Source organism: Parus major, chromosome 3 (assembly GCF_001522545.3).
Source record: "Parus major isolate Abel chromosome 3, Parus_major1.1, whole genome shotgun sequence".
Taxonomy (NCBI): domain Eukaryota; kingdom Metazoa; phylum Chordata; class Aves; order Passeriformes; family Paridae; genus Parus; species Parus major.
The window spans coordinates 86,666,553-86,693,886 of NC_031770.1; the positions used below are offsets into that span (position 1 = coordinate 86,666,553).

The following is a 27,334-nucleotide window of genomic DNA, read 5'->3' on the forward strand; positions in this document are numbered from 1 at the left end:
AAATGCAGGGATTTTTCTAATCCTTAAGTGGCAGCAGTAGTTCCTAAAACATTTTAATGCTATCAGTTAGACTTATAAACGTTCTAAGTATTTAAAAAATGACCAAATATGCTTCCCAGTAACTCCTCTAAGAAGCTCTCTACAAGATGTTGTTTTCAAAAAAATAATTTATGAATAGGCATGAATGCTAAAAGAAACCCCAGAACAGCTTGAAAAATAATTATTTCCATTTTTAAGAATGAGAAACTGTTCTCTGTCCTTCTGTACTTGTTAATTTTCTGTCCTTCTAATGAAACAACAAAACAAACAAACAAACCCCAAAAAACCCCATACAAAGAAGTCAACTTATTTAGGCCAGATTCCAGATATCTAAGTTTCCAATCTGAATTAGTTTCCAACTGGGCAGTTAGTTCTCAGTTATAGGTGTTAGAAGGTAACATTTTCAAAAGAATATAAATTCTAGAAAATAATTCTAACTTGTCAAAACTTTAAAAAATCATTTGCAATAGCAAAATTAAAGTAGGTTGTAAGCTATGCCTGACCACTTTTGTTTTAAGAAAGGTCATAATGCTCTAAACCAAAAGCAAAAATAATTTGTCCTGCAATTTCTTAATTCACTCACATGCAAAACTGCTTTTTATTCTTATTTTCTTGTTCTGTGAATTAAATATTTTAAGCATATAAAGTATGAGCTAATTTCATCGGTATCAGTAATTTTCTAAACCCCCCTCAAAAGTTTCTTTGCTATGGTCTATCATCAAAACAAATTAAAATGTATAGGTCTTGATTCACATTATATACCCTCTAGAATAATTATTCATTATATTTAAGATTGAATATTACACCTTTGGTTGTTATTTATGAAAATACCAATTCATCATGTCTTCACCTAGCACATATAACTTAGGGACAACTGGTTAATTCTGCCCTGTTTCCCTACAATGGAAGCTAATTTAATTTTTTTTTTTCTTTGTAGATCTACTAAACAATTTCTATCCCAGTGTTTCTCTCCTGACAGGATCCCCTTGCAGCCCCCACTGCTGCTGCTGTGGCACCTGTGCCCTGTACAGTGCCTCAAAGTAACTGTACAGTTAAGTAAGAAAACAGAAAACCGAGCTACTCTTTCCTTATGCAAGTTTAATTAGCCTTCAGATTTTTGTTTTAGTGATGTGCACTTTCCTTATTTTAGAAACAAAACCAACAGCCTTATGTACCATAATTGAGCCATGCATTTTACACGTCCTGAGACCTGACTCGTGCAGAGCATCTTTGCCATGCCTCAGTATTTGTATATTTGTACTCTGTGTTTTGTTACTCACCACAGCAATAAGCACTACACAGTGGATAGAACGTTGCACTTGATATATGTACAGTAATGGTGTAATTGATGTACTCTTTCTCAAACTAATGAGGCAAAATTTTAAAAAAAAGGTATTGAGCAACCTGGTTTAGTGGACAGTATTCCTGCCCCTGGCAGAGGGCTTGGAATTAGTTAATCTTTAAGGTCAGTCTAACCCAAAACATTCTGTGACTATATCACAAAAATACTAAAATTACTCTAATACAAGAAAAGCACTTGAAAATCTCTACCATAGAGGTAGTCATACAGCTAAGAATCTCCTCTTGCATTCTGGAAGCATTTCCTACTTCATTTATTGCTTTATTCCATTAATTAAGATGTATTTGTAATACTGAATAAGAAATGAATAAAATGTAACTCTTTGTAAATAAAAAACAGAAACTCTGACTTAAAGTTTCCTTTTCCAGGGGAATATGGATCATAAGACCTCTGAGTTTTAGTTAAAGAACACCATTTGAAATGCAAGTTTTGTGCTAATGGCATACATAATGACTAAGAAAATCAAAGCTTATCTTACTTCATTTGCAGGTTTTTCAGGCCGGTACTGTGAAACAGAAATGAATGAGTGTGATTCAGCTCCCTGCTTGAATGGTGCTGTTTGTCAGAACGATGTCAACAGCTATGATTGCTTTTGCCCCGAAGGTAAGTTGTTCAAAATAATTTATTTTCATTATCTTTGACAATTTTCAAAACTGCCTGCAGTTTGCAAAACATCTCCTTGACAGGCTTCAATGCTGTTGTTAAAACTTCCTTTTTATGGAAGTCATTCATTCCTTTCCAAAGTCTCATTGGCATCTTTATCTCGTGTCCACCAAAACAACTATGATCATTAGAATTGGAGATAAATTAAGAATGGAGATATATATATATTTGTAAATGCTACCTTTTTTCAGACAGAACATAATGATTTTAGCAAAGTTTTAAGCGGTAGAGAAAACACAAATGAGCAGCACATTAATTCCATGGAAATTATCATCAATAAACTTACAAAAAACATTTTTACCTTCGTTAATGGCATGCATATTTCTGACTGATCATAGCAAGTAGCATTGTAGGCCAATCTGCAATGGTGATAATGATTTTAATAGGCTATCACTAAAAAAATCTATTAGAACTTTCACAAAAATATGATTTTCAGCATTTGCTGTCTGTTTCTTTAAAAATGCACACTGCTCATTGCTATCAGTACTGTATGAAAAAAAAATGAGTAATTTCAGTAAAAAAAATTGTCAAAGAAAAACTAAAATATTTTAAAACCTGTAAAATTATAATTTCTTTCTGAAATTCCTTCATGAATGGGTTTCTTATGAATATTTTTAAATGAAAATTTAGTTAAAAATAAAGCTAAAGTTAAAATTTAGAACCTGGTATGTTCTATGTTTTAATTTTTTTTTTATTTTAATTTTCAAATTCTACTATTTACTAAATATGGACTCATGGTAGCTGATTTCATAGCTGACAATATTTCAGGTATGTATAGATTAAATGGGCATTCCAGCGGCGATTACTTCAGAAACTCATCATAAGAGATGAATTTGCCACAAATAACTCTCATCAGTACAGCCTCTGTCATTAGTTAGCTTAAATTAGAAGCCAAAATAGATATTGGAACGTAGCTAGAAATTAACCTTGGAAAAGATAAATTTGCTGTTTAAGCCTGCCTGACCAGTTTATACAAAAATAAATCTTGGCATCTATATTTCTAATTTTGTGGCTTATGTGTTACCTTTGAGACATGGGTCTGATTAAACTTTAAATGCAAATAAGAATGCTATTTTATACATTATTAATGAATTAAGGGTAATTCTAAAGTTTTATGACTTAAGGATCAGTGGAAATTGGTTCCATGGTCAGTTTGAGAAATTATTGGAGTATGGCTTGCACTGAGGGTACCGATAGCTTAGCATTAGTCATGGTCTTCCTGCAGCCATGGCCTGTGACAGCACTAATGACACTCATTTTGTAGCATGACCATGAATTAGAATACATTTACAAGAGCATGAAATGTCAGATATTGGAGAGGAGATTTTCTAGCAATTTCAACTATAAAAAAACACTGTTGGGCCTCTGAGTTTGCTAAAAGTTGTTATGACACAAGAAACTGGGGTTGTTTAGTCTGGAGAAGAGGAGGCTTAGGGCAACCTCACTGCCCTCTACAACTACTTGAAAGGAGGGTTTACTGAGGTTGGGGTCTGTCTCTTCTGCCATGTCTGTAGTGAAAGGATGAGAGGATATGGCCCTGAATTGTGTCAGGGGAAGTTCAGATTATATATTAATAGCTAAGGAAAAAAAATCCCTGAAAGATTTATAACTTTAATTTATAAATAATAATTTATAAGTTTATATATATTTAAGATAGAATAACTGCCCAGAGAGGCAGTGGAGTCATCATGTCTGGAAGTGTTCGAGAGGTGTCTGGATGGGTCACTTGGGGAGATGGTTCAGGGGTGATTGTGGTGGTGCTGGTTTGGACTAGATGATCTGGAAAGCCTCTTGTAACCTCAAGAATTCTGGAATTCTGTAAAACAAACAAAGAAAAATCAGAAAAACAACTCTTTGAGAAATTATTTTAACAGAGATTTTAAGAGTTGATTTTAGACAGCAGCTGTCCAAATACCAGCTCCACTTCATCTGTAATGTTGTCAAAATGGCAGCAGATACAAAAATTCTTGTCTCTGCTCAACTAAGAGTTGAACTAGATTAATGAACATACTGAATCCTAAATTTGTGCTTTCATTTATTGACTCCTTTAAAAGTATGCTTGACAGAAAAAAATGCATTTTCCTACTAATGGCTGAGCAGAAAAAGCTTTTAGAATGATCTTTCTGTAAGGATTCAAGATCATTTTTTACAAGAGTAAATTGAAAACAATGGACCTAAAGACGTTGCTTTAGAAAAATAAGGCACAGATATAGCTGAATAATGCATAGCTCTTTCATTTTATTTCCAAGGATTTGAAGGCCTGAACTGTGAAATCAACTTTGATGAGTGCACTTATGGTTTCTGTAAAAGCAATTCAACTTGTTTAGACCTGGTTGCAGACTACAGCTGTGCATGTCCTCCAGGATTCACTGGTAAGATTTCTTTTAACTTGGAAGAGACATTAAACAGTAAAACTATTTATTTTCTTTTCTGAAATTAATTGCACGTTTTCAGTGTTTTAGCATTAATAAAAATAAAATCAACTCAGTGTTCTGTGCAATTGATAATCTGTTTTAATTTCCCTCCTAATATGATAAAAATTAAAACAGTGTGAGTATGGAAAGCAAAACTGTATTTTGCATAGAAGAAAAAAATTGTTAGAAAACACCTAGTCTATGAAACATAGGTGAGTAGGTAGCTGGTGCTATTTTTTTGCAGAAGATTTTATCACAGCCATACTCGATTGAGACAGTAACAAGAACACAATTTTAGGAAGATGACACTTTGCACTCTTTCAGAAAGGTGCCATCAGATCCTTATGATAAATTCTTGTAAGTTGCACAATTATTTGCTTGTCTAACAGGTTTAACAAAATAGCTCTTGCATCAGGAAGAGTTTTCAAGGCTCTCTTTTCTGCCAGAAGCATATAACAGGATCATGTGGAAATCAATAAAACCGTTCCCAAAAATATGCCATCTAAAGTACTATATCAGGCACTGAACACTGACTTTCAGTTGCTGATTTCAGAGGCAAATGGAGCAGCATTAGTCATAAGTAGTAACAGGAAGACAAGCAGTGGCTGTCTAAGAAATCATATATAGTTAGTGGATCTTGTAATAAAAAGCCAAACAGATTTATCGAGAGTGCTCACAATGTGTGGGGACCAGTGGAGAGGAAAGGAGAAAAAAATGGATGGGATCTATATGGAGAAATGAAAAGTCTGAGAAGCAAGTAGGACAGTGAAGTATGAGGAGGCAAATTAATCTGAGCATTTCAGGTTGGTAGTAACACCAGTGACTCTCAGTTTAGAAATTCTTCATTCATGTTTTATCTACGGTTAAAAGTAGGAAGGTGGGACGTAAGGAATCTAAGGCAATATACAGAGATTTAGAATCTGTTAAAGTAATAGTAGTTGCACTTGCCACAAACATCTGTGAGTTTCCTTGATGCAAACATACTGTTATATTATTCAGCATTATAAAACTGAGATGTGATATATTTCCTGTGAGATCTTATTCTCCTTTTTACTTTGGTAACTGGCTTTGCTGTCGTGAGTTAGCATAATTACTCTATCTTGCATCAATTTTGAAAATAAAAGAAGTGATTACAAAGTGTTTGTTAGTATAGATAGAAGTTTAATGCAAAAATTTTAAAAGAAGAAGCTTTTAAAACTTTCTCCTGCTAGAATCAAAATGGTCTAACTTTTCTGCAGTAGGTTGTTGACAGTCAGTTTGAAATGGCTAACACAGGGAAGGCTGTTTCTCTGAAAATATAGCAATGCTGTTTTGAGATGCAATGGAGTCCACATCATAGAACCAGAACTACAAATTAATGTGTGAGTGTCACTAAGGAAGCCTGAGACAGAGTATATGTTCCTTAGGAGGAACTCTTCCTTCTATATTCATACTGATGCAGTTTGCAAGTAACATCCTTGTTCAAGACAAGTAGGATTCAGAATCTGCCAACAGTAAAAAAGTTGCCAGTGAGTTACAAGTAGATTTTAATGGATACCTTTAGGCCTATATTGAAGCCACAGAACTTCACACAACTGCATAATAGGCTAATATGGAAAAAGCTCAAATTTCTCCTGCTTTTCCTACGTGACAGACTTTCCATCATGAGTCTGCTATTGATCTCACTTCATATTGGGTTTTTTTGTGAAACAGGATAGCTCCCACAAGAAAACAAATAAGCCAGCCTACTGACTGGAATTAGAAGTAGGGACAAGGATCCTCCTGATTACACTGAATATTTTCCTCTGTGCTCATGCTTTTTTGTACAATTAATTCACACTCAGTCACTGTGGATCTCATTAGGTCTGCTCCCTCCAAGACTTCCAACAGCTGCTTAAGCCTCTTTAGAAAGAGTCTGTGATGCAAAATACTGGATATTTGGGCTTCTATCTTTTACAGAAGGCAAGCATTGACAAAAGAGTGTTTCGTGTCCGTCTGTTTTATGATTTATATAAATGGCATGCAAAGATAGTGCTATAGTAACAGTGATACACTCAAAAGCTATTTAAGGGCTAAAGGAAACATAATGTGTATGTATATGCATATAAAATTTTTTATCCTCTTAATATTTAAGCAATACAGAAATTGCTTAATCAATGTAAGAAAGCACCATAAATGGAGCAGTTAGATGATAACAATTAGCTCTGATGAAGGCACATGTTAAAAAGTACATCAAGAGATCTGCTAACACCCTGTCAGTCACACCTTGTAGTCTTTTGATGAGACTACATCAAGGAAGTAACATTTGAAAAAGTCCACTAACTGTACAAGATTGTTTTTTTACCTTTTATTTTCTTTTAAACACACTTGTGTTTTCCTATCATATTAAAAGAAATCACTAAATTGTTTACCTTTAAAATCTTAGCTGGTCTGGTATAAAATTGCCTTAGGCCTGCTTGTTTTCTTATTTTCCTGTTTGCTATCTGTGCATGGCAGCATAAATCCTGATTGGTATCATGTGCCTCATGCAATAAAGCTCTGATGGAAGGTCAGCATGGGACAGGAGGGCTTTCTTGAATGGCCTTGGATGAATCCCCCCTTGGACCAGGCTGTGATGCTCCACAGGATCTTTGCAATTCCCTGAGAACAGAGCTGGGAAGAGGCAGTGCTGCATGTGCAACTGGGAGCAGGGATAGATGTTGGAAGCAACTCTGTCCTGCATAGGAAAACCAGCAGGACAGGACAGGAACACCCAAAACATTTGAGCTGGTCCTGAGAGGAGCAGGGAGCCCTCTTGCATCTTCTGCTGCCAGCTGAATTGTTTGTTGCTGAAAGGGTGAGCACCAGAATTCTGTCAGCCTTGAGAACTTGCTGCAGCATTTCCTTTACTCTGTCCGAAACAGACAGCTCCTGAAAAAGACCAGGAAAATTCTTTCTCTACAATCAAAGCTTTCTTTCAAATGCCCTCCTGTGGTAATCTGCATACACAGGATTATGATAATTGTCCTGTAACAAAGAGCTACTGGACAAATGGACAGATGGAAAAACTGCTACCTCCTTCCCTCACAGTGTTTTATTTGATTTTGCCAATTAAAGGGGTTTTGAGAACATCTGGAAGTTAAGATAGGTAAAGGCGTTTCAAGTCTTTTAAACTGGACAGTCTCAAAAATTAGAAAATGTCTTGTTCAACATGTCCAAACCTGAAGATAGGCAAAGCAGGGAATTTTAATATTGAACAGTGAGATGGACACCCTTACTCCATTATGTTGTAAGACACCTCAAATTGACACATCAATGGGATGGTGTTGAATTCATCAATGATACAGAAGGAGGAGGCAGTTTTATGAGGTGTGATTGCTGACCATTGTCATTATTTGTGCGGATTTTCTCTGGTAATAAAGTTATTAGAACTGAAGAACTCTGTAATTCAGTGGTTTTGGATGAGAAAGCATGGGTTTTTAATCTTAAATAAATGATGGATTATATTTTTTCCATCATAAACCCTTTTCCAATTTTAAAAATGGGAAGAGATTAATTTAATTATATATTTATTTATTGAATTATTATTTAAAATTATTTCAAAGTTTTTCATGTATATGGATGAGCCCTACACTGGTAAGGGGACATCAGTGAATACTGGGTAGAAAATACTTGATTCCTAATTGATTTTTACTTCATCACTTAGCACCAAATTTTGTAGTTATAGTTTCTATGCATGAGATTCTTAATCTGACTTTCTCATTTATATCATGGTCCATATGAATTCTCTGGATAAAATGACCCTTCTCTACGTTTTGCTCATATGTCATTAATGTTTACCATTATAATGAGACAGTATGAATCAACAGTCAGAATCTACCATCAGTCATAGATTGACTTAAATTTACACAAGAGACTAAATAAATATGCAAGCCTTTTAATATGTGTTCTGGAGATCAAATCTGTATAGTTTCTTGTGCCGTGTCTCATACTGTTGGGCTTTAGGAATTCTGTAGTAGATATGGCTAAACAATTGGGCACTGCAGCACTGAACATTTGAAAATCAAAATTATACAAGGATGTGTAGGTCTTGCAGCTCAGCTCAAGCCATCACAAGACATAAGATTATATCTTTCTCTGATCTGTTGAAAATCTTTCCTGTGCATTCTTTTCCTGGAGTATTCTAAGCTTTGTTTTCAGTAAGCCTACAAAAGCTGCTCTATTTTAGACACATTTTGCCTGACATATATGCTTTTAGTTATTATCAGGAAAACTGCATAGAACAAAATTATTGAGTCACTACATCCACTTTTCCCTGTTAATCATAAAAAGTACTGTCCCAAACAATTCAAAGGAGAAAATCAGGCCTGAGAGGTCTATGTCTACACAAAAAGAAGGTCTAGCAAGACGAGGGTTGGCCTGTTCCCCCAGACAGCTGCACCAGGGGAGGTTCAAGTTGGATATCAGGAACAAATTCTTAATGGAAAGGGATGTCAAGTTTTGCAATGGGCTGACAGGGAGGTGGTGGAGTCATGAACACTGGAGATGTTCAAGAAATGGCAGTACATGGCCCTTAGTGCTATGGTTTAGTTGACATGGTGGTGATTGGTCAAAGGCTAGACTCAATGATCTTGGAGTTCTATTCCAACCTAGTTGATTCTGTGATCTATGGATGCTCACCCACCCTTAAAATCAAACACAGGAACTCAGCCTCGCTTGCATATCGTGCATCAGATTATTGTTCCACGTATATCAGCCATTAAGGCCTTCACAGAAGCAGCTCAAAAGCCAGGTCTTTTCTGTGATGTCCCCTAATGACCAAGCTAATTTAAACAACTTGCCTCTGGCTGAGCTCTAGTCAAAATGCTATGGTTTTTCAAACAAAAACAAAATCTGGAAGCTGAAGGTGAGAGAGGGATGGTTCCCCAGGCTCCTGGCCAGCAGAGCTGTGACTCATAGCAGGCCATGGAGGAGTGAAGGGCTGACTTCCCTTCCCCTGCTCAGCTGGAACAGCACAGATGGGCTGCTGGCTGCAAATGGCAGGCTGCTGAGGGCAGCTTCCCACAGTAGGCTGTGCAAACTTAACATGCTGGAAAATAAAACAACACTTATGCATACATGGAAATATATTCACTATGTACTTCTGAGTTATTAGAGAATATTTATTGTCATGTCATGTGTAAGTGTACCTGTTTTCCTTGGAAGGAACTTAGGTTAGAAGACTTGAAAGGGAAAAAAAATCAGTCGAGTGCAGAAAAATCTGTTTAAGTTTCATCAAGCTGCAAATTACATTACATAAAAATTTTGATAAAATAATACATAAAAGTTAATGAATTGCATGAAAGAAAAGCAAATCAATAGTTCTTTCACATTAATTTTAAATATAAGTGAAGTTGTTCAGTTTTTTTATATGAGAAATGAAATGGCACATTTGTCCAGTAGTATTCCATCTGAAAATACTAAGCATGATTTGTTTAAATTAGAGGGTGAATAATAATAGTTGGAACCACCTGATAAAGGATAAGTAAATTCTTCAATCAAAACTTTAATTAGCTTGTATGGAATTTTCTTTATCTTTGCTCTTCTGAAGGTCTTATGAGATTATTTAGGTATTCCAGTTTATCTCTATTATTTCAGATATAATGGTAGGTTTTTTAGTAGTGATTCCAACTGTCATGCATAACATAATGTATGTAGAGCACCCATCAATATCTTTCTGGATGTGACTTTGTACTTAATTAGTTTTAGGTAAATTGGAAAATAATAATTTAATAATAATAGGTTTGATTTTCAATTTAAAAAATGTTTTCAGTTGCTAGGAGGCCCTTATCAAATTAAAAAAAAAAAAAAAAAGTAAAAAATCATATCTAGAAAAGCTCATACAGTGCTTAAAACACGCAGAAGACACTGGAACATGTGGCTGAAATTTTCAGTCTTCCTGAGCTACTGTGGAAAATAAACCTCATTTTTCCTTCTCTCCATATTTTCTTTACTAATGTCATTGATGACACCATACAATGAACAGTAATATGCCAGCAGAGTAAGCACTGCTTTAACTGTTTACATCTGAGTACATCTGAAAAATAACTTCTGGATAAGAGATTGAATTTCAATCACTATTTTTGTTATTATTGCCTCAAGAAACTTGTTAGGACTTAATTTTTTGTTATGACCTGAGCAAACAGTGAATAAACCCTGACATAAAAAAATCAACCTTCAAGCAACTTCCCCAGTAAATATTTTTCATCCCTTACAGATATTCTGTTAATGAATTCGAGAAACAGAAGAAGCATCTTAGATAGGAATGATTTTATTTAGGCTTTGTTTAGTTTTTTTCTAGTATATGGTTTCTCTTCTGAAAAAAAATCCACTGAATCATTGATGTTGGAAAAAAGTCAGTTGTTCACTGCCTCTACCAACTAGCATAATAGTGGAATTATTGACACTAAATTATATTTACTAGTGTATACTGGGTTACCTTTATAGACAACAAAAAAATTATCTCTTGGTATCCTTTGCTTTGATAGAGCCAGACTATAAAAGGTATGGCACTATCAGTTTTGGTATGACCACACTAAAATAGAGTCTTTATTTGGTGCCATCTTTAGTAACTTGCTGACTTTTTTTGTTGTTCTTTACTCTTTGGAGTTCCTCTTTGTCATGATTGATTTTTCTTTTTTCTCATTATTTTCTGTGGATGTCCATCCCTTGCAGTTTTCAGGGCCAGTTTGGATGGAACATTATGCAACTTGGTCTCATGGAAAGTGTCACTGGCCATGACAGGTTAGCACTAGACAGTCTGTAAGGTCATTTGCAAACCAAATCATCCCATAATTCTATGGATCCAACATCAACCTGGCCACTGGACAAACCCTGAGGCTCTTGATCTTAGCTTGACACCTGAGCCATGGCTAAGAATGGCAGTGCCATGTGCACTGGGCCTCAGGGATGCAGTGGTGATAGTGGGAACATTACACCACAGCTTGACTCTTCACTTAAATAATGAGCTGACTGGAGACTACTGAGGAGTCTTGAGCCAGGAGGGAAAATGTGTTAAATGCAGAATGATTTTTTTTAAAGCTGTTGACACATCTTTCATGAAAAGATTTTTGTTTTCCCTTGGCAGATTGGTAGCCAGGCAAGAAATGAAACTGCATTGGCTATATGCCCTGGTAACAATAGAGCAACACCTTGCCCCTAGTTATCCTAGTAATCTCCAAAACCTCCAAAAAGAGGGCATATGCATTTCAAGTATGGCAGTGATGCTACAGAGCCCATGTGCCTCAGGGTGGGCTATTACTGTCACAGAAATATACCTGTCTCACTAAATTGTTTTGATGTTTTCCCAGGAAAGACACAGAGAGGGTTACAGGATGAGTGTATTTATTCTGCAAGTCTTCTAACAATCCATAAATGGCTGGTTGTATGCTCTGTATTAGGTCTGTGTACCAGAAGGAAGTTAATGTTGGCCATTAACCACCTTGTACTGAACCTAATTACTCTAGTTTTGATTAAAGCACACAATGAATCCAAAAGCATTCAATCCTGATTTGAATGCATGAAAAGAAGCCAGAATTTCACTGGCATTTTTTTTTCTAGTAGTAATCACCATCACATTTAGAAGTTTAAATTAAATATTTTATTTTAATTTTTGTCTTCAACTTTGAGCTATTGCATCTCATTACCTTTTCTACACAAAATGAGAAAGCTCTTGCTATTCAAGTATTTTCTCTTTGTAAAGATATTTACACTCTGTAATCAAGTCACTTTTTAGTTTTGTTTCTCCTAAATGAAACAGATGGAGCTCTTTAAGCCTTTGCCGACAGCATGCTTTCTTCAGTTCTTGAATAAATTGTGCAACTTTTCTTGCATCCTTCTCACTTATTCTTAAATATGGAACATTCTAATCAATGTTTTATGCAGAGGTATTTTACACATCAATGTTCATTTTTTGTTTTATTTAAATACATCTGAGAATTTTTTTCCTCACAGCACTGCAACAGTGCTCATATGCTGAGGTCTTCACCAGTCCTTCGCAAATTGCTTTTGTTTCTCCACATACAGCTCAGCTACAGTTCAGTAAATATAATCTGCATGTTGTTTTCTGTGCTTGTATCTGAAAACTACAAGTGACCAGAAGTGACCTGCAGTACGTTGAAAAGTGTACTGTTCAGCTAAAAAAGTTATCTCAAGATTTCACTTGGTGCATAGGCTTACACCCCTGTGGAAAGGAGATGCAGGAAAGGAAGTGAGAGTGGAAATCAGGTATCTGTTTAAAAGTCAGTGTTGAAGTAATAGAGCAAGCACTTTTCACATTCGCCTACAGAAAAAGAGAATTAGGGAAGTATAAAATGCCTCATTTGCCTCATTATGATTTTCTCATGAGAAAGATTTGAAGGGTGAATTCAGATTGAATGTGCCAAAAGCTGTACTGCTTTTTTGGAAGGGTAGGCCTTAGTATCTGGCCCTCTGTAATTGCAACCATGTGTATTTATGGTGTGCAGGAAAAATGTGTTTGTCTCTTCCTGTTAGTGTTAAAGCTTTTATTCTGTTTCTCTTGTCTGCTGCAAGTCTGGGCTCACCTCTCTCTTATACCACTAATGTAAGAGTGTGTTTTAATGGAGAAATAGAGTAGAAATTTGGATTTCTAGTTCCAGAAGTCAGAGCATAGTTATCACCCACCAAGTGACTTAAGATCTTTACCATAAGGCAAAGCAAGTTTCCAGACAATCAAACTTATGTACAAACATGAGTCTTTGGACCTCCTTCAGTGTTATAAATAGAATTTATGTTCTGTAAATTATAAATAACACTAGAACAAAATACTAATGATAATCAGTTTCATTCTTAGCACAGCAAAACCACAAAATATACTATGTTTCTTTCTCGCCTATGTATCTTAAAGTCCAAGGATTCCTTATTTTCTTGGGGGAATCTTTCCAGTATGATGCTGTACTAATCATCACAAGCATTTCCTTATTATCTAATATTTCACTGCAATTTAAATGCATCGCTTCTCACCTTGTCTACTACAGACACAACACACTGATGACTTCTGCAAAAGTACCTTGTAATTTTATGATTCCCATCACATTTCTATTCAAATTTTCCTTATTTAGGCTTTACAGGCCCATTTATTTTGGTAATCCTCCAAGGTCATTCTTTTGACCTGTGTGCCATTCCTAACATGCTCACATCAACTCTCATTTGGCCCACAATTTTCTTGAATGCACCTTACTGCACAATGCAAAGCACTCCAAAAGCAACTTTACTCCAGAAAGATGAGAATGGAAGCATAATTTTATGCTTATAACTGGATATGATCTTTTTTATGCATCCCAGAAAACTATTTCTTTTAAAACAAAATTCTGGTGTTTGTTCCTACTTAACTTGTGATTTTCTGTATTGTATGCTATCTTTTAATTGGATTACATTTTTTATATCCAACTCTATCTTCAATTTGTTGAAATTCACGAAAACTTTCAATCCTGTTCTTTCATGTGTCTATTTTTGCTGCCATCAGTAAGTTTACTTTGCTGTCCACCATCTAGACTGTTGAAAAAAATTTAGTGGAATTGAATGGGCAGTAGACTTCTTTCAAAACCTTTCATGAATCTTTCATTCATCCAGTCTGGTAGCAAAACCACAGATAACTAATGTATGAATATGCCTTGCCATAAAGTTTTGCTCACCTGATAATTTTCTCTTACAGTTTCTATGTAATAGTTTCTATGTAGACCAATTACTGGGATTTCAAAAAAACATGGCAGGTACATTAATGAAGAGAGGGACAGTGACATATGCTACTGGGTTTTGTTATCCAAAATGTGTGTAAATTTAGTGTAGAAGGGAATTAATTTGCTTATATAAGACCCATTTTTTTATGAATTGTTTTGTATTTATAGGTTTTTGCAAGTAAACACTTTAAAACTTTAAGGAACTGAAGTTTCATGAATGGATTTATAATTTCATGTCTTTGTTTTTTATTCTTTTCTTAAAGGCTGATTTTAGTGATTCTGCAGGTACTTTACCTATTTTTCACACGTTCACAAAGAAAACTATTGAGTTTTTGTCCACTAGTAGCCAAGGGTATAGTTCATCAGACCAGCCTAAATATTTAACTCATCTGACAATTCTCCAGCTTTCCTTCTGTATTTAACACTGAAGTTTTTCCCTTTAATCATAAGTATTAATTATGACAGTGACCTGCTTTAAATCTGGTCTTTTTACTGATTCATTGAGGCAGAAGAAGCATTAAACAATTTTTCATGATTACCATTATTAGTAGCCATCCTCCTTCACTGGATGGCAAACAGCAGCTTTCATTCAGCTTTGATATGAAGGATATACAGGATGATTTCTTGTTACCCTGACCATCCTATGATAGCAACATGTTTTGCTGGTCTGATTTCATGCCTGCATATTTATGTTGGAGTTTTTAGTTCATCCTTAGCAGCTTGACCTTCTTTTTTGTCAGTTGGGCTTTTCCATTCTTTGAAAACCCGGAAGTGCCGTGTTGGTCTCCTAATATCCAGCGTCTTTCTCCCACAAACAGAAAGTTTGTTCTTGTGTACTTATAGAAAGCAGCAGCTTTCTTAAGTACCTTTTTAAAGTAAGATGTTCCCTCTTTATCAGGTTTCAAATCAGAACTTTTCTACATTCTCTGCAGTTCTTCTGAATTCTTTTGTTACTATGCTGTTCACCCCCCCTCCCTTTCCATGGATTTTGACGGCTTCAACCAAGTTTTTCACATTTCTTTCCTTAGAGAGTACTTTTCCCTTTAATTTTTGAATCAAGTAAGTTGCAGTTACCTTTCCCCATTATCGCATGAAAAAATACCAATAGTACATTCAAATATCTTTGAATTTTTGAATTATGATTCCTTTCAAAAATTATGGTTTTGTATTTAATATCCTATGGGTCCAAGTCCTGTGTTGTTGAGTATTCTGCTAGTTCTTTTAGCTATTTAAAATATTAAAAACAACAACAAAACCAAAACAAAACAGCAACAGAAAAACCCACAAGCTATAAAAATTTGAGATTCTTTTAAACTGATTCTACTGGAGTTGTATTTAATCATTAAATACATCATATTATATGTGACTGTGCAGTATTTTCCACAAAATGTCAAAGTCTTACCTGGTTTCTATCATTATCCTTGTCTATGAGTTTCTGCTTCCATCCCCTTTAACCTTTTTCTAAATGTTTGGGTTTTTTTTTTTTCCTTCCTCTGTCTTCTCCTCACTTTCTCTCCTACCCATTTAATTTAATTTCTGCATACATTCTATTTTTTACATGTTAGCTGAAAGTACATCATATGGTTAAGGAAGACAAAACTGAAAGGTGACACCCTCTGCCATCGGTGCATTTATTGTTGTAATGAATCTGTAATTGTCCAAGCTCTGTTTGTCCAAGAGGTGTCCCAGAAACCTGACATGATCCTTTAGTTCAGCTGCTTAGAGGTTCCTGGGATGCTCTGCCTGTCTGGTATATCTGATTTGGGTGATACAAGGAGCCTTCCATAACTCCTACACAGAGCACCAAGAGAAGTTCTGCTTGTTCACATCAGTGATAGTTACATTTTTCCTTTTCTATCTTTGGTTTAACTTCTGGCATTCATGTGAGCTCCTAGTCCAGATATTGGTCCCACCTATCTTTGATCATTTTTTGTTCAAAAGATCCCAGTATTATTTATAACAGCCTAGTTAAGGATTGCCTTAAATTCATGTAGTGCACAATAGAGAAACAGGAGACTGGATTTTGTTTGGTATGTCCAGTCCAATGAGTTAACTGTTTTCATAACCCACCTATTTCATTGTCTTCTAAATTTTCCCCTCTACGTATCTTCTGTATATTCGCCTATGTTTTTGTTGCTTCAGATTTGAATAAGTTTGAATTACAGCTCAATTAAATCTCTTTAAAAGCAGAAAAATAAAGAAACAGCTGAGTGAACTGGTGGGTTTATGTTTCGATCTGAAAAATGGCTTCATTCATCTGGAAATATGAATGCAAGCTTGAGAAATATTGTCTTCTTGCTATTGTTACTAAGGTTATTAAATCTCTAAAACATTTTTTTCAAACTAGCATATAGCTCTAGTAATTATGGTATTAATTTGTCATGCTAGAATATACAAAGGATGTTTTTGCAAATGCTCATATTTATTCCTTTAAAATATTTAATATTTGAAATAAAAATTTAAAATATTTTAAATAAAATTTTAAAATATTTAATTTGTTGAGTAACAGCTATGATCTATGAATGTCTCTAATTTTAGAACTGTCAAGCAGAAATAAAATAATGTTTCCAACCTGGAAAAGTCAAATTATGCAGTTGTCACTTGCACTGTGAAGCAGCTTTTCTACTTTCCCAGCATGATTTATAGTTTTAATGTGTAATTTTCTTTTCTGTCAGACAAAAACTGTTCCACGGATATTGACGAATGTTCCTCCAAGCCCTGCAAAAATGGAGGCCATTGCCATGATTTGATTGGTGAATTTTACTGTAGCTGTTTGCCAGGTAAGAGGTCATAGGATATATAGTTGAGAAATGTTCTGTGGTTTTCAAAAAAGAAACAGATGTTTTCATAAGCATACAACTAAGTAGTAATATATTTTGCTTGAAAAGAGAGAAGGATGAACAGGTATTCTCTAAGCATATGCTACAATTCTTATGCACGTGGTGTCAGCAGAATTTGTTTACAGAATATAACTTGCATTCTGGAACTCCTGCCTTCCAAACTGGTGAATAGAGAGACTTATAAGTCAACCAACTCTGTCAGTAGCATGATTTTGTTTCCATCTTTTCTACTAGTCAAAGTTATTTTTAAAATTTCTGAAAGAAAATGTGGACTGCATAGTAGTTGTCGTAAGGGTTGCTGTGGGGGGTTGACCCTGGCTGGGAGAGGGGTGTAGTTCACACACCATTTGCATTGCTCTTTCTTCCTCAGGGGGAGAACTCCTCATGCTCTTCCCTTGCTCCAGTGTGGGCTGCCTCCCAAGGGAGAGAGACCTCCCAGAACTTCTCTAAGGGCTCCCTCCCATGGCCTGCAGTTCTTTACAAACTGCTCCATCATGGTTCCCTCCCATTGAGTGCAGTCCTTGTGGGTCCCTACAGGGTCCCAGATCCTGCCAGGAAACCTGCTCCAGTGTGGGCTCCTCTCTCCATGGGGCACCCACATACCTGCCTCTCGCTGAAACATTGCAGTGCAAACCCAGTTCAGGCGCTTGCAGTAATGAGCGATGTCAGCAATGTCCGAATTTGTCAATAAGAGTAGATCAACTTTTCTGTCTTTATCTGACATACATGATTTTATTTGCAGAATCACAAAATCAATTAGGGTGGAAAACCCCTCTGAGATCATGGAGTCCAACAAATAAACAATATCTTACTGAGATAGGAACCAATGCACTTCAGCGTGTCTTTTCAGTGTGGATTGGTGCTATGGGCAAGCATTTACACATTGAAATGTATCTTTTAATATAACCAGCTATTTTAATATGTGACACATAATATGATTGATATTTTTTTTATCCCCTGCTTTCTTTACTGTGGACCAGTTGGTTGTCAGCTAGTCAGAAAGTAGTGAGCAAACATGAAACAATAGTGCTATTTCACTTGCAGTTTTTTAATACTCAAGTCAGTTATACTGCATTAAACCTTGTTCTACAATGTCAAGTTAGCACTGTAAGGATAAAATGATCAAGCTTGTATTTAGACAGAAAGAGTTACTTAAAGTGGATAGGCAAAAGAAGTGGTTTAAAATTTTTATGTCCCTATAAGAGCTATATACCTTTTTAAAACGTATACAAGCTGTTTCATAACTAATGTACAAATGGTTTGAAAGTTATTGATGTATGGAATACAGAAACTCACAGCCAGCACTGCAACTAAGTAATAGCATAAGGGTATGAATATAATTTGAATATATGTATAAATATTTATGGATATTGCTATATATAGAAGTATGCCTATGTGTGTATCATACATGTGCATATATAAACATACTCATATTACTTTTTTAAGACATGAGTCTTACAATAGACTTTCAAGATGCAGAATATTGAAGGATTATAATTATTATTATTTATTATTATTATTATTATTATTATTATTATTATTATTATTATTATTATTATTATTATTATTATTATTATTATTATTTTTGCTATTGTTTTAAGGCTGAATTCTTATAAGTTGCTGTAATAAGTTAGTTTTACTTTTTCATTTGCAAAGAATGTGACTATATCTCATCATTCTTTTCATTGTGGATAAACCAAATGTCACATCTCATTTTGCCAGTGTAGTTTGCTCTGTGAAGTCACAAACACAACAATAAATATGAAAACATCTTCCTGTTATACTTAAAAAGTGACATCATATGCATGAAATGAATAATGAAAATACTGCAAGTGCACATATGAAATCTCAGACTATAAACGTTTTCTATTACTATCTTGAACACTTGCTAGCTACAGTCTTTGTGAAGAACTTATCCATCTGCAACATGCAGGATGAAATGCGATGGTTTAGACAGTATTTAGGATTGCAGAAAGGACAGCACAAAGGAATTTCAGCTAATCAGCTTCATCAGGAACCCAATTTAAATGGCTGTCTGCAAATGCATGTAGCAATGGGAATATACAAAAGGAGTTGGAGATGTGCTCAGGCCTGCATGGCTATGATGTTATTGGCATCACAGGGACACAGCAGAATGACTCCTGTGACTGAAGTGTTGCAATGGAAGGATACAGGCTTTTTAGGGAGGACAGAATAAGGCAGATGAGGAGGCAGAGTTTGCATTCTATGTCGTTGTCCAGTTGGAACATATGGAGCTTTGCCTGGTAATGGATGAGGAGTCAACCAAGAGTTTATGGATCAGGATTAAAGAAAGGGCAAGGACAGGTGACTTTTCAGTGAGCATCTGGTACAGGATCTTCCATCAGGGAGTCCGAGGCCCCCTATAGAGAGATGGGAGGAGCCTCACATTCACAAACCCTAGTCCCCATGGATGACTTCAAACATTCTGGGTTTGCATAGCCAGATTTTGGGAGCTGAGTGGCTACAGAGACAACAAATGAAAGATCTTTATCAGAATTCCTTACTACTCAGTATAAAACTAAAGAAGTATTAGCATATTACAGCATAACATAGAACAGTGCACTATGTCAAGGGACCTACATTGAAGCTGGGAAAAGAAATAGAATTGATTAGGAGTCAAATGTAGTTTACCACTGAAATGACGATTATTTGCAGAGATTCCTTCACTTAATCCCTGGGCAGTAACAATGAAGCATCCTTACTCACAGGAGAAACTCCACACAGTTCCAGGAAAATGTACAGGTTTCTGCTTTGTGAAAGTTTGGTGCTGTTTTTATAGTGGTGAAAGGAAGTACCAAAAGGTCATTCAAAAATCTGGGTTATTTTCCCAGACCTCATCTCAACAGTGAGATGTTCATTGGCAGCTGGGAGATGCCAGACCAGGGTTAACCTCATGGCATCAAAATAACTCATTGCAAGACAGCTTGTCCTGCTTGAGTTACCTGACAGGTTAACAAACAACAGATAAATTCTTGTGGGGGGTGAGATGCCCTGCTACAGCTTGTGGAACAGCATCTGAATTACTGTATCTAAGTTTTGCGTTCTCTGCTAGAAGAAGCATCTTGCCTCACAGAGGCAAGTCTAGCAAAGGGCCATGAAAATGGAGAACATGATATTCAAAGAGACACTGAAGTAATTGGACCTGTTCACCTAGAAGAAAAGGCTGAGAGAATTTATTGGGGTTTGCTGCTACCTCCTGGAAGGATACAGGGAAGACAGAATGAGGGCTTTCTTACAGGTCAAAATTATCTTAGGGCAAGAGTCAATGGAAAGAAGTCATAATGCAGGAAAATTCAACATTAAGGTGGGAAAAAGCACAAAAGCAACAACAGCACTATATAAGTGGTTATTTTCTGGAAAGCTTGTGGTATCCCCATCTATGGAATCATATTTGAATATTGACAGGACAGCTGCTTTAGCTATCTGATCTAGCTGGGATTATTATCAGTATTGGACTAGATGGCCTCAAGACACCATTTCCAGCTCAAGCTTTCTTCTGATTCTATTACTAAATAAGGAATCTTTACCCAGTTTTACTTAATAAATATAATACTTTGAGGTGAATTTGAGTTGGACTAACCATACCTACACAGTCTTAAAGTCTGTAAGCATTTTGACCAGATCTTAAAAAGTTCTGCATAATCTTATTTATAGTGTTACATTTTATCAAGTTTGTGGCTGAAAAGAATAAAAGTCTTTGTTTATATGCAATGTTTTTTCCAAAGCCAGATTTTTTTTATGAGTATTCAAGAATTTATCAGCTATAATTTTTTTTTCTTTCCACTAGAAAATGGTTACCTATATACATTGAATTGTAAAAAGGGGGAAACAAAGTGAAAAACAAGGGATATATTTTATGACAATAGTGGTCTTTCATCTGGAAACCATGCTTTGAAATGGTCAAGTAGAGAAGAATAGTTTGAGAAAGAAGTGAGGGACCTCTTTCTAAAATGTATAAGGTGTTCACAGCCAATATTTATATGATATTTAAGGAAATTTTAATTTATAAGATGTTGGATTTTTACAATATATTCAGAAGGGCATCAAAAGTGTTCAATGGAATATATCAAGATCCTTATGGAAAAGTGAAGACTCTTTAAGTTTGTAGAAGACAATCATGAGGGAATCTTAGAAGCATAAAACTTTTAACAGATGACATTTCTCTATTTGCTACCACAAGATATGATATAATTAGAGAATTTATTTGGAAGGTTTGGTAAAAGATTAGACAAGTTCACAACCAAAAAGTCTGTAAGTCATTACTAAAGCATCCTTCGATTTTTTTAAAACACCTGAATGTTTTGAGTTTTCAAAGGGAGCAGACTGCTAGAAGTTGCTAAACTAATACTTTCTCCCTAAATAGTCTCTCTTTTTCTACTCTCAGACAGTTCTAGGCTGGATGTACAATTTTTCTCCTTTAGAAAACATTACATCTACTACACGGCTTCTTTCTCATCTTTGTTTGTGCCTCAGTGATGTATTATCCCTGCTATACTTAACTGAATACTTTTTTTTTTTTTTTAATGTAATTACTGGTTGGTTAGCATGATTGCTGAAGGAGACTAATTTTGAAGCAGAAAATCCTATCAATTGATGGATTCAACCTAAAATCAATTTTTGTTCAACTTAATACACTGTATCAAAGGAGAAGTACTTCTGATTAAGAGTAAACATGCACACAGAGAAATTGTAAATCAAATTCTTCCTTTTTGGAAGGTTTTGCTGTTATTAAAGTTTAGTGTACCATGAAATAAGACTGTACTTTCTTTCAAACCTTTCTGGCAACCCTTGTTATGAATTAGATGCTTATACATGAAAGTTTTTACCCTAGGAAGAGACCTTAGAAAAACTATTGCATGCTGTGAGTAAAAAATAAAGTGAATCATCAAGAGTACAGATGGAAAAAGTTTACAAAATCATTCAGTTCTTCACACTGCTGGTGCACAATGATCCTTAACATAGAATTTGTAATGATATTTTTTTATTTTGATTCCAAAATTGCTTGATCAGAAAGTGCAGCATTTTTCACATGAAGCTGTTGTTCTGCTTGCCAAAAAGACTACCTGACGCGTAGCTTAAAATTCCAATTATCGATTTCTTGCTCCAAGTCACAATTCACTTATGCAACTCGTAAATCATGTTTTTCTTCTACATAACATCCTAACTTGTGCTGAGATGGAATTCTTTCCAAAAAAGTCCATCTAATCCGCTGTAGAAAGGCTGTTCACCAGACTGACACAGAAGATACTCTGAGTATTCATACAGCAAATAGTACAGAATTGCTTGTAGCAGTAGTTAGTGGACTCAGTATTTTAGAGTAATAGAGGTCAATATATTTTCACAATGTTGTCTCTCTTGCAAAGTCTTCTTTGCAAGATTCTGTCACATCCATGACTTGTGTTGGCTCTTAATCCAGGATGAATACTGAAGCCACATAAACTCAGAGATGTCAGAGAAGCAGGGATTATGCAGATAGGTCTCCAGGGCCTGGCATTTTTACTGACCCTTGCAAAAGCAGTATCTGGAAACAGTGAGCAATAGGGAACATTATTAGGGGTCCTTCCCAAGAGTTTTTCCTTACATTTATAGCTCATCCATACACTAGTATTTTTTCTCTGATATTTGTGAAATGTTAAATATATTTTTAGTCACCCCAGTAATAATTCTGTGGTTTTGAGAATCTTAAAGATTCTCAAGATATTAAGATATTTTTCTAATGGAGATATTCCTGAGCATTTCCATTCATTTGTTACCGCTGAGTAATGAGGTCTGACTGTTTCCTTCAGTTTCCCATGGAGCCCTTTACAATATTAGTTAAACTTCAACTGTTTTTTACATTTGTGTAACAATTTATTCATAAATTACCTAGCAGAAAAAGGCAGCAATTCTAAAACTGGCACAAGTTGGGAGTTCCCTTTTATAAAGAAAAAAAGAATTCTGAAGTATTCTACAGTATTTTCAACATTAAGAAGCAGAAAAAATAATCACTGAAGTCTACTCTTTGCTTTTTCACTCTGGAAAAAAAGACCCTGATCTTCTCATTATTAGAAGAGAAAGACTGGATAATACACAAGAAAGTGAATGTTTAATGGATATTCCCACCAAAAAAAGAATTGATTTGATCTACATACAGGGTCTGGTTGGGACAGAACTAATCCTCTTCATAGAAGTGGTAACAGTGCTGTGTTTTAGATTTGTGACCAGAGCTGTGTTGCTAACTGAGGAATGTTTTGGCTGCTGCTGAGCAGAACTTGCACAGAATCATGGCTATCTCTGTTTCTCATTCTGCCCTAACAGTGAGTAGGCTGGAGTGGAAAAATAGCTGGGAGTGTACAAAGCTAGGACAGCATTCCTCACATTATTATATGCAATAATATGGTCAGCCATAAAATCCTGGAAAGAGTTTTTAATGTAGCTGTTTCTAGAGACCATATCACCCTTGGGGAGAGGTGAGGAGTGCCTTTGCATTACTTTGTGTATTTTTTAATTATTTTATTTTATTTATTTGTTTTTAAACTCACTCATTTGTCCTTATGACTCACCGATTTTCTCACTTGTTCCTTTACAATTCCCTATGTAAATCAAAGTTGGAGACATACATACCTCTTTCTACTTTAATGATTTTAACTACAAAAGCAAGAGAACAGTGCAGAGAAGTCTTAAGTTTCCTCACTTTTAATTGTCATACTTATGGATTAAGTTGCCATACAGGTTTTAAATTGCAATGCTAACCTTAATATTCACGTTTCATGCAGACAAAAGTCTTTGAGACTAATGTGAATAAAAATGCTGCAGAAAAAGTGCACAATAGCTCATTCCTCTAGTGAATATGTAATTGCTCAGACATTGTGTATTCAAAGTGTGCACTATGATGTCATACTGAACTGTATTCTGTAATACACTGGCAATCTATACTTTCTATTCAAAATGTTTCCAGAAGCACAGTAAGATTTAAACTTTTAAACCTAATCTTTATTATCCGTTAGAAATTGGACATAAATGTATTAGGAGCAAATAAAATGCTGTAATTTCTACTTCAGTGAGACTTCATTATATTATGTTATAGAAAGAAGCATTTAGCAAACTTTTGCACTGAAAGACTGAAATGTATAAATTGTTGGTAAATAAAGGAGACATAAAATAAAGTACAATGATTAAAAAAACCCTTGAAATACATATACCTCCTCATTACAGTTTTAAGATGAAAATAATTAAATGAAGGGGGAAAAACAAAATTCACACAATGGCACTGAAAACCATTCATTATACACCAACACAGACTGTGTATAAATACTTGCAACCAAGTGTAGGAGAAGGAAAAGGTGGAATCCAAAAGTATCACATGAATATAGGAAGGAGAAAAGGACAAATGAGAAAAGCAACACACTCTGAAAAGCTCATTAAATTTTTTTTTTTTTTTAGACTTTGCTGTTAAGGCAGGCTGTAATGAAGAAAGAGAAAGTAAACATGGTGAAGCGACCACATGGCAAATTTCTTACTATTGTAAAAATATACCTTATCACCTGTAATAGCTTTATAAAGAAAGTTTCTTCTTTATAATTCCAATTCTCTACCTATGGTCCTATTTTTCAGTATAGTGATTCATTCCAGTGGTAAATGAAATTTTCCTGCAATAGAACAAGAAAAAATTGTCAACTTCCTCTCATTTTTTTTTCAAAAAATGTGCTGTCATTTATGAGGTTAAAAATACAGGGAAGAAAATTGATTAATAGCTTATTTGTAATGTCAATTCAATCCACCAACCCTAGCAGATGACTTAAAAATTTGACATTTTTCTAATAAAAAACAACACTATTTATTTCAAAGTGTCTAATAAGACATTGAGTTACTGTTACCAAAAGCAGACACAAAAGAGTAATGTCTTGAGGAACACTGTAATAAGCCATTACAAATCCCCCAGGTAAAGAAATATCTCTATGACAGCCTTTAGCTTGAGTCTATTCATTCCTAAAAGTACTGTAATGGCAGTAACAGGATGGAAAGGAATGATTACTTGATACTAAACAGCTATTTTAAAGACATATTAAAGCCATCATAGCTGTATTTTACAATTCACCAAAGTTACATTATTTTATAAGGGAATTAATTTACCAGTTGTGACTAATTTTTAATTTTCTGCTTCTTATGTTTAATAACTATATTTTTCTTGTTTTCTGATACATTATTGGAATATGTTCCCAAAGTTAAGTGCCTCTAGGTTATAGAATGACACCATTCACATTTAATAAGAAATTAATAAGATTTACAATGATGTAATCTCAGGCTCCTCTCTATCTTTTTAATTTATGACATTAGAAATGCAAATAACATTTGTTTTCAGACATCACATTCAAGAGAACTGTTAAAAGTTTGGTCAATAAGCTAAAAATTATAAGTTTTGTGGAGAATTTAAAATGATAATCAAACTATGGCTTTTTCCTGATGTAAGTATGCTATGTCTACTAAACATAATTTTTATATGATTAATGTATATGTTTATAAATAGTTTATCCCAAAACTTCTATTTCTGAAAATAGAAGTCTGATAACTAATAGCATATTTATCCACCACATATCTAAATATATTCAGATTTCTAATAAAGTATCTAAAGGTTTTGGAATTATGATCTGCTATGTTGATTTGCCATCTCTGATTTTGAAATATAATAATTCAAGAGTGTATTTTTATAGCCAAAATTGAAACAATCTTTATTCTACTATCATTTCTAAAGAAATATTAATAATCTTTATTTTGGATATGATTTACTCTTTTTCTTTGAAATTTTCACTCATTTAATTCTTCATATATGCTTTTTTCTGTCTTTATGCTTTTTTACCCTTCTCTGAAACAACTTTCTTCTTTGACAACACTTTCCTACTAATCCTCCAGTTCTACAATGTACTGAAAAATAGTTAGCATTTGTTCAGGTTTCATATTCTATGTCTCTGCTTGCATTAATAGAGAGTAAAAATATTGTACAAAATTCCTAACAAGTAAGAGAATTGCCTTACCAGACCTGCAGCAAAGTCTAATAATGTTGCTTTATGTGGTTTAACCATATTTTTTCCTTTACTTACCTGTTAGTAGAAACAATCCCTTTATTTTGCCCCAGCTTTTCTAGTGCCATATGGTGTTTTAATCAGATGAGAAATGGAGCATCATATTTGGATCTCATTATCTTTAAAATTTACAAAAGACTGACCAGAAAATATATGATATATGTTAGCAAATGTCTATGTACTTTCTCTCTGTCCAACAGATTGCTTATCAGCAAATTCTAAGAATCAACCCCAAAATTTTGCTTGTACACTGCCTGCCAATCTTAATTCCATGAAGGACATGAACAGCAAGCCAATGTATGTGTGTTTTTATTTCTGTATTTGTCTTCCTAAATTCTACTTAAAAAACTTTTGCACTCCTGAGGAAATGCATACCTGACTTTATGTGGCACATCAGAAGCCATTCTTTTTTTAATAAAGAGATTGAACTTACTTCTGTAACAAATTAATTAATCTCTAAAATATGACTATGGAATCAAAGAGCTCTTTATTTAATCCACTATTGTATTACACAATGGGGGGCTCTCATCCTCTTATCTCCTTATTCTTGACACATGAAATCTGAAAGCATGCAATAACTCCGAGAGGTAACTGAGGAAGAATAGCAACATTGCCCACTGCTTGTGCTGATTTTCCTGGGAGCTTCATATTCCAATGAACTTTTTTCACAGTTGTTAAGCTGAAAATCTGTGTGATTCAGAAGTAAAGTAATTCATATTAATTATTGCTATTGTTTATATTTTTGTCATTGCTTTTGTTTGTTGGAGGTTTTTTTTTCCTACTGATCTGCTAGCAGCAAAGCTTTTATCCCAGTTCTAACTGGGGTAAACTATTAAAATTAAGTAACTTCTTACTCTCATTTTTCATTATTCATAAGGGAATTATAAATGCCACAGGATTTACATATCAATTACAGAACGATGTTATATTGAAAAGGGTAATAAATTCCCTATTCCTAATAACAATTAAGTTCTGTTATACAATACATATCACCTTCTCAGCAGACCTTGACATCATTCCAAAAGAAGCAGCAAACTGACAACTTCACAGTCCTCATGGGAAAATGAAAACAGATAACAGATATGATTTAATAAGGGGTTTTTTGGGTTTTTTTTTAATTTTGTGGTTATTTTATCCTGCAGTTGCAAAACATTTTTAGATGCTGTTTTAATGAATACCGCAAAACTATAAGACAGCGTATTAGTTCCAATATTATAGGATAACCTTTCAATCCAGCAAGCAC

The 27,334-nt window shown here is 34.7% G+C and overlaps 1 protein-coding gene across 1 annotated transcript in view; it reads left to right on the plus strand.

Annotated features, from left to right (window-relative positions):
• The window catches only part of EYS (eyes shut homolog), a 706,806-nt gene that overhangs the window by 171,427 nt on the left and 508,045 nt on the right, over positions 1 to 27,334 (plus strand). The window contains exons 12-13 of the mRNA XM_015621104.2: positions 4,312 to 4,434; positions 16,847 to 16,951. Of these exons, the coding sequence (XP_015476590.1) occupies positions 4,312 to 4,434; positions 16,847 to 16,951 (228 nt within the window). The remainder of the gene's footprint in view (positions 1 to 4,311; positions 4,435 to 16,846; positions 16,952 to 27,334) is intronic.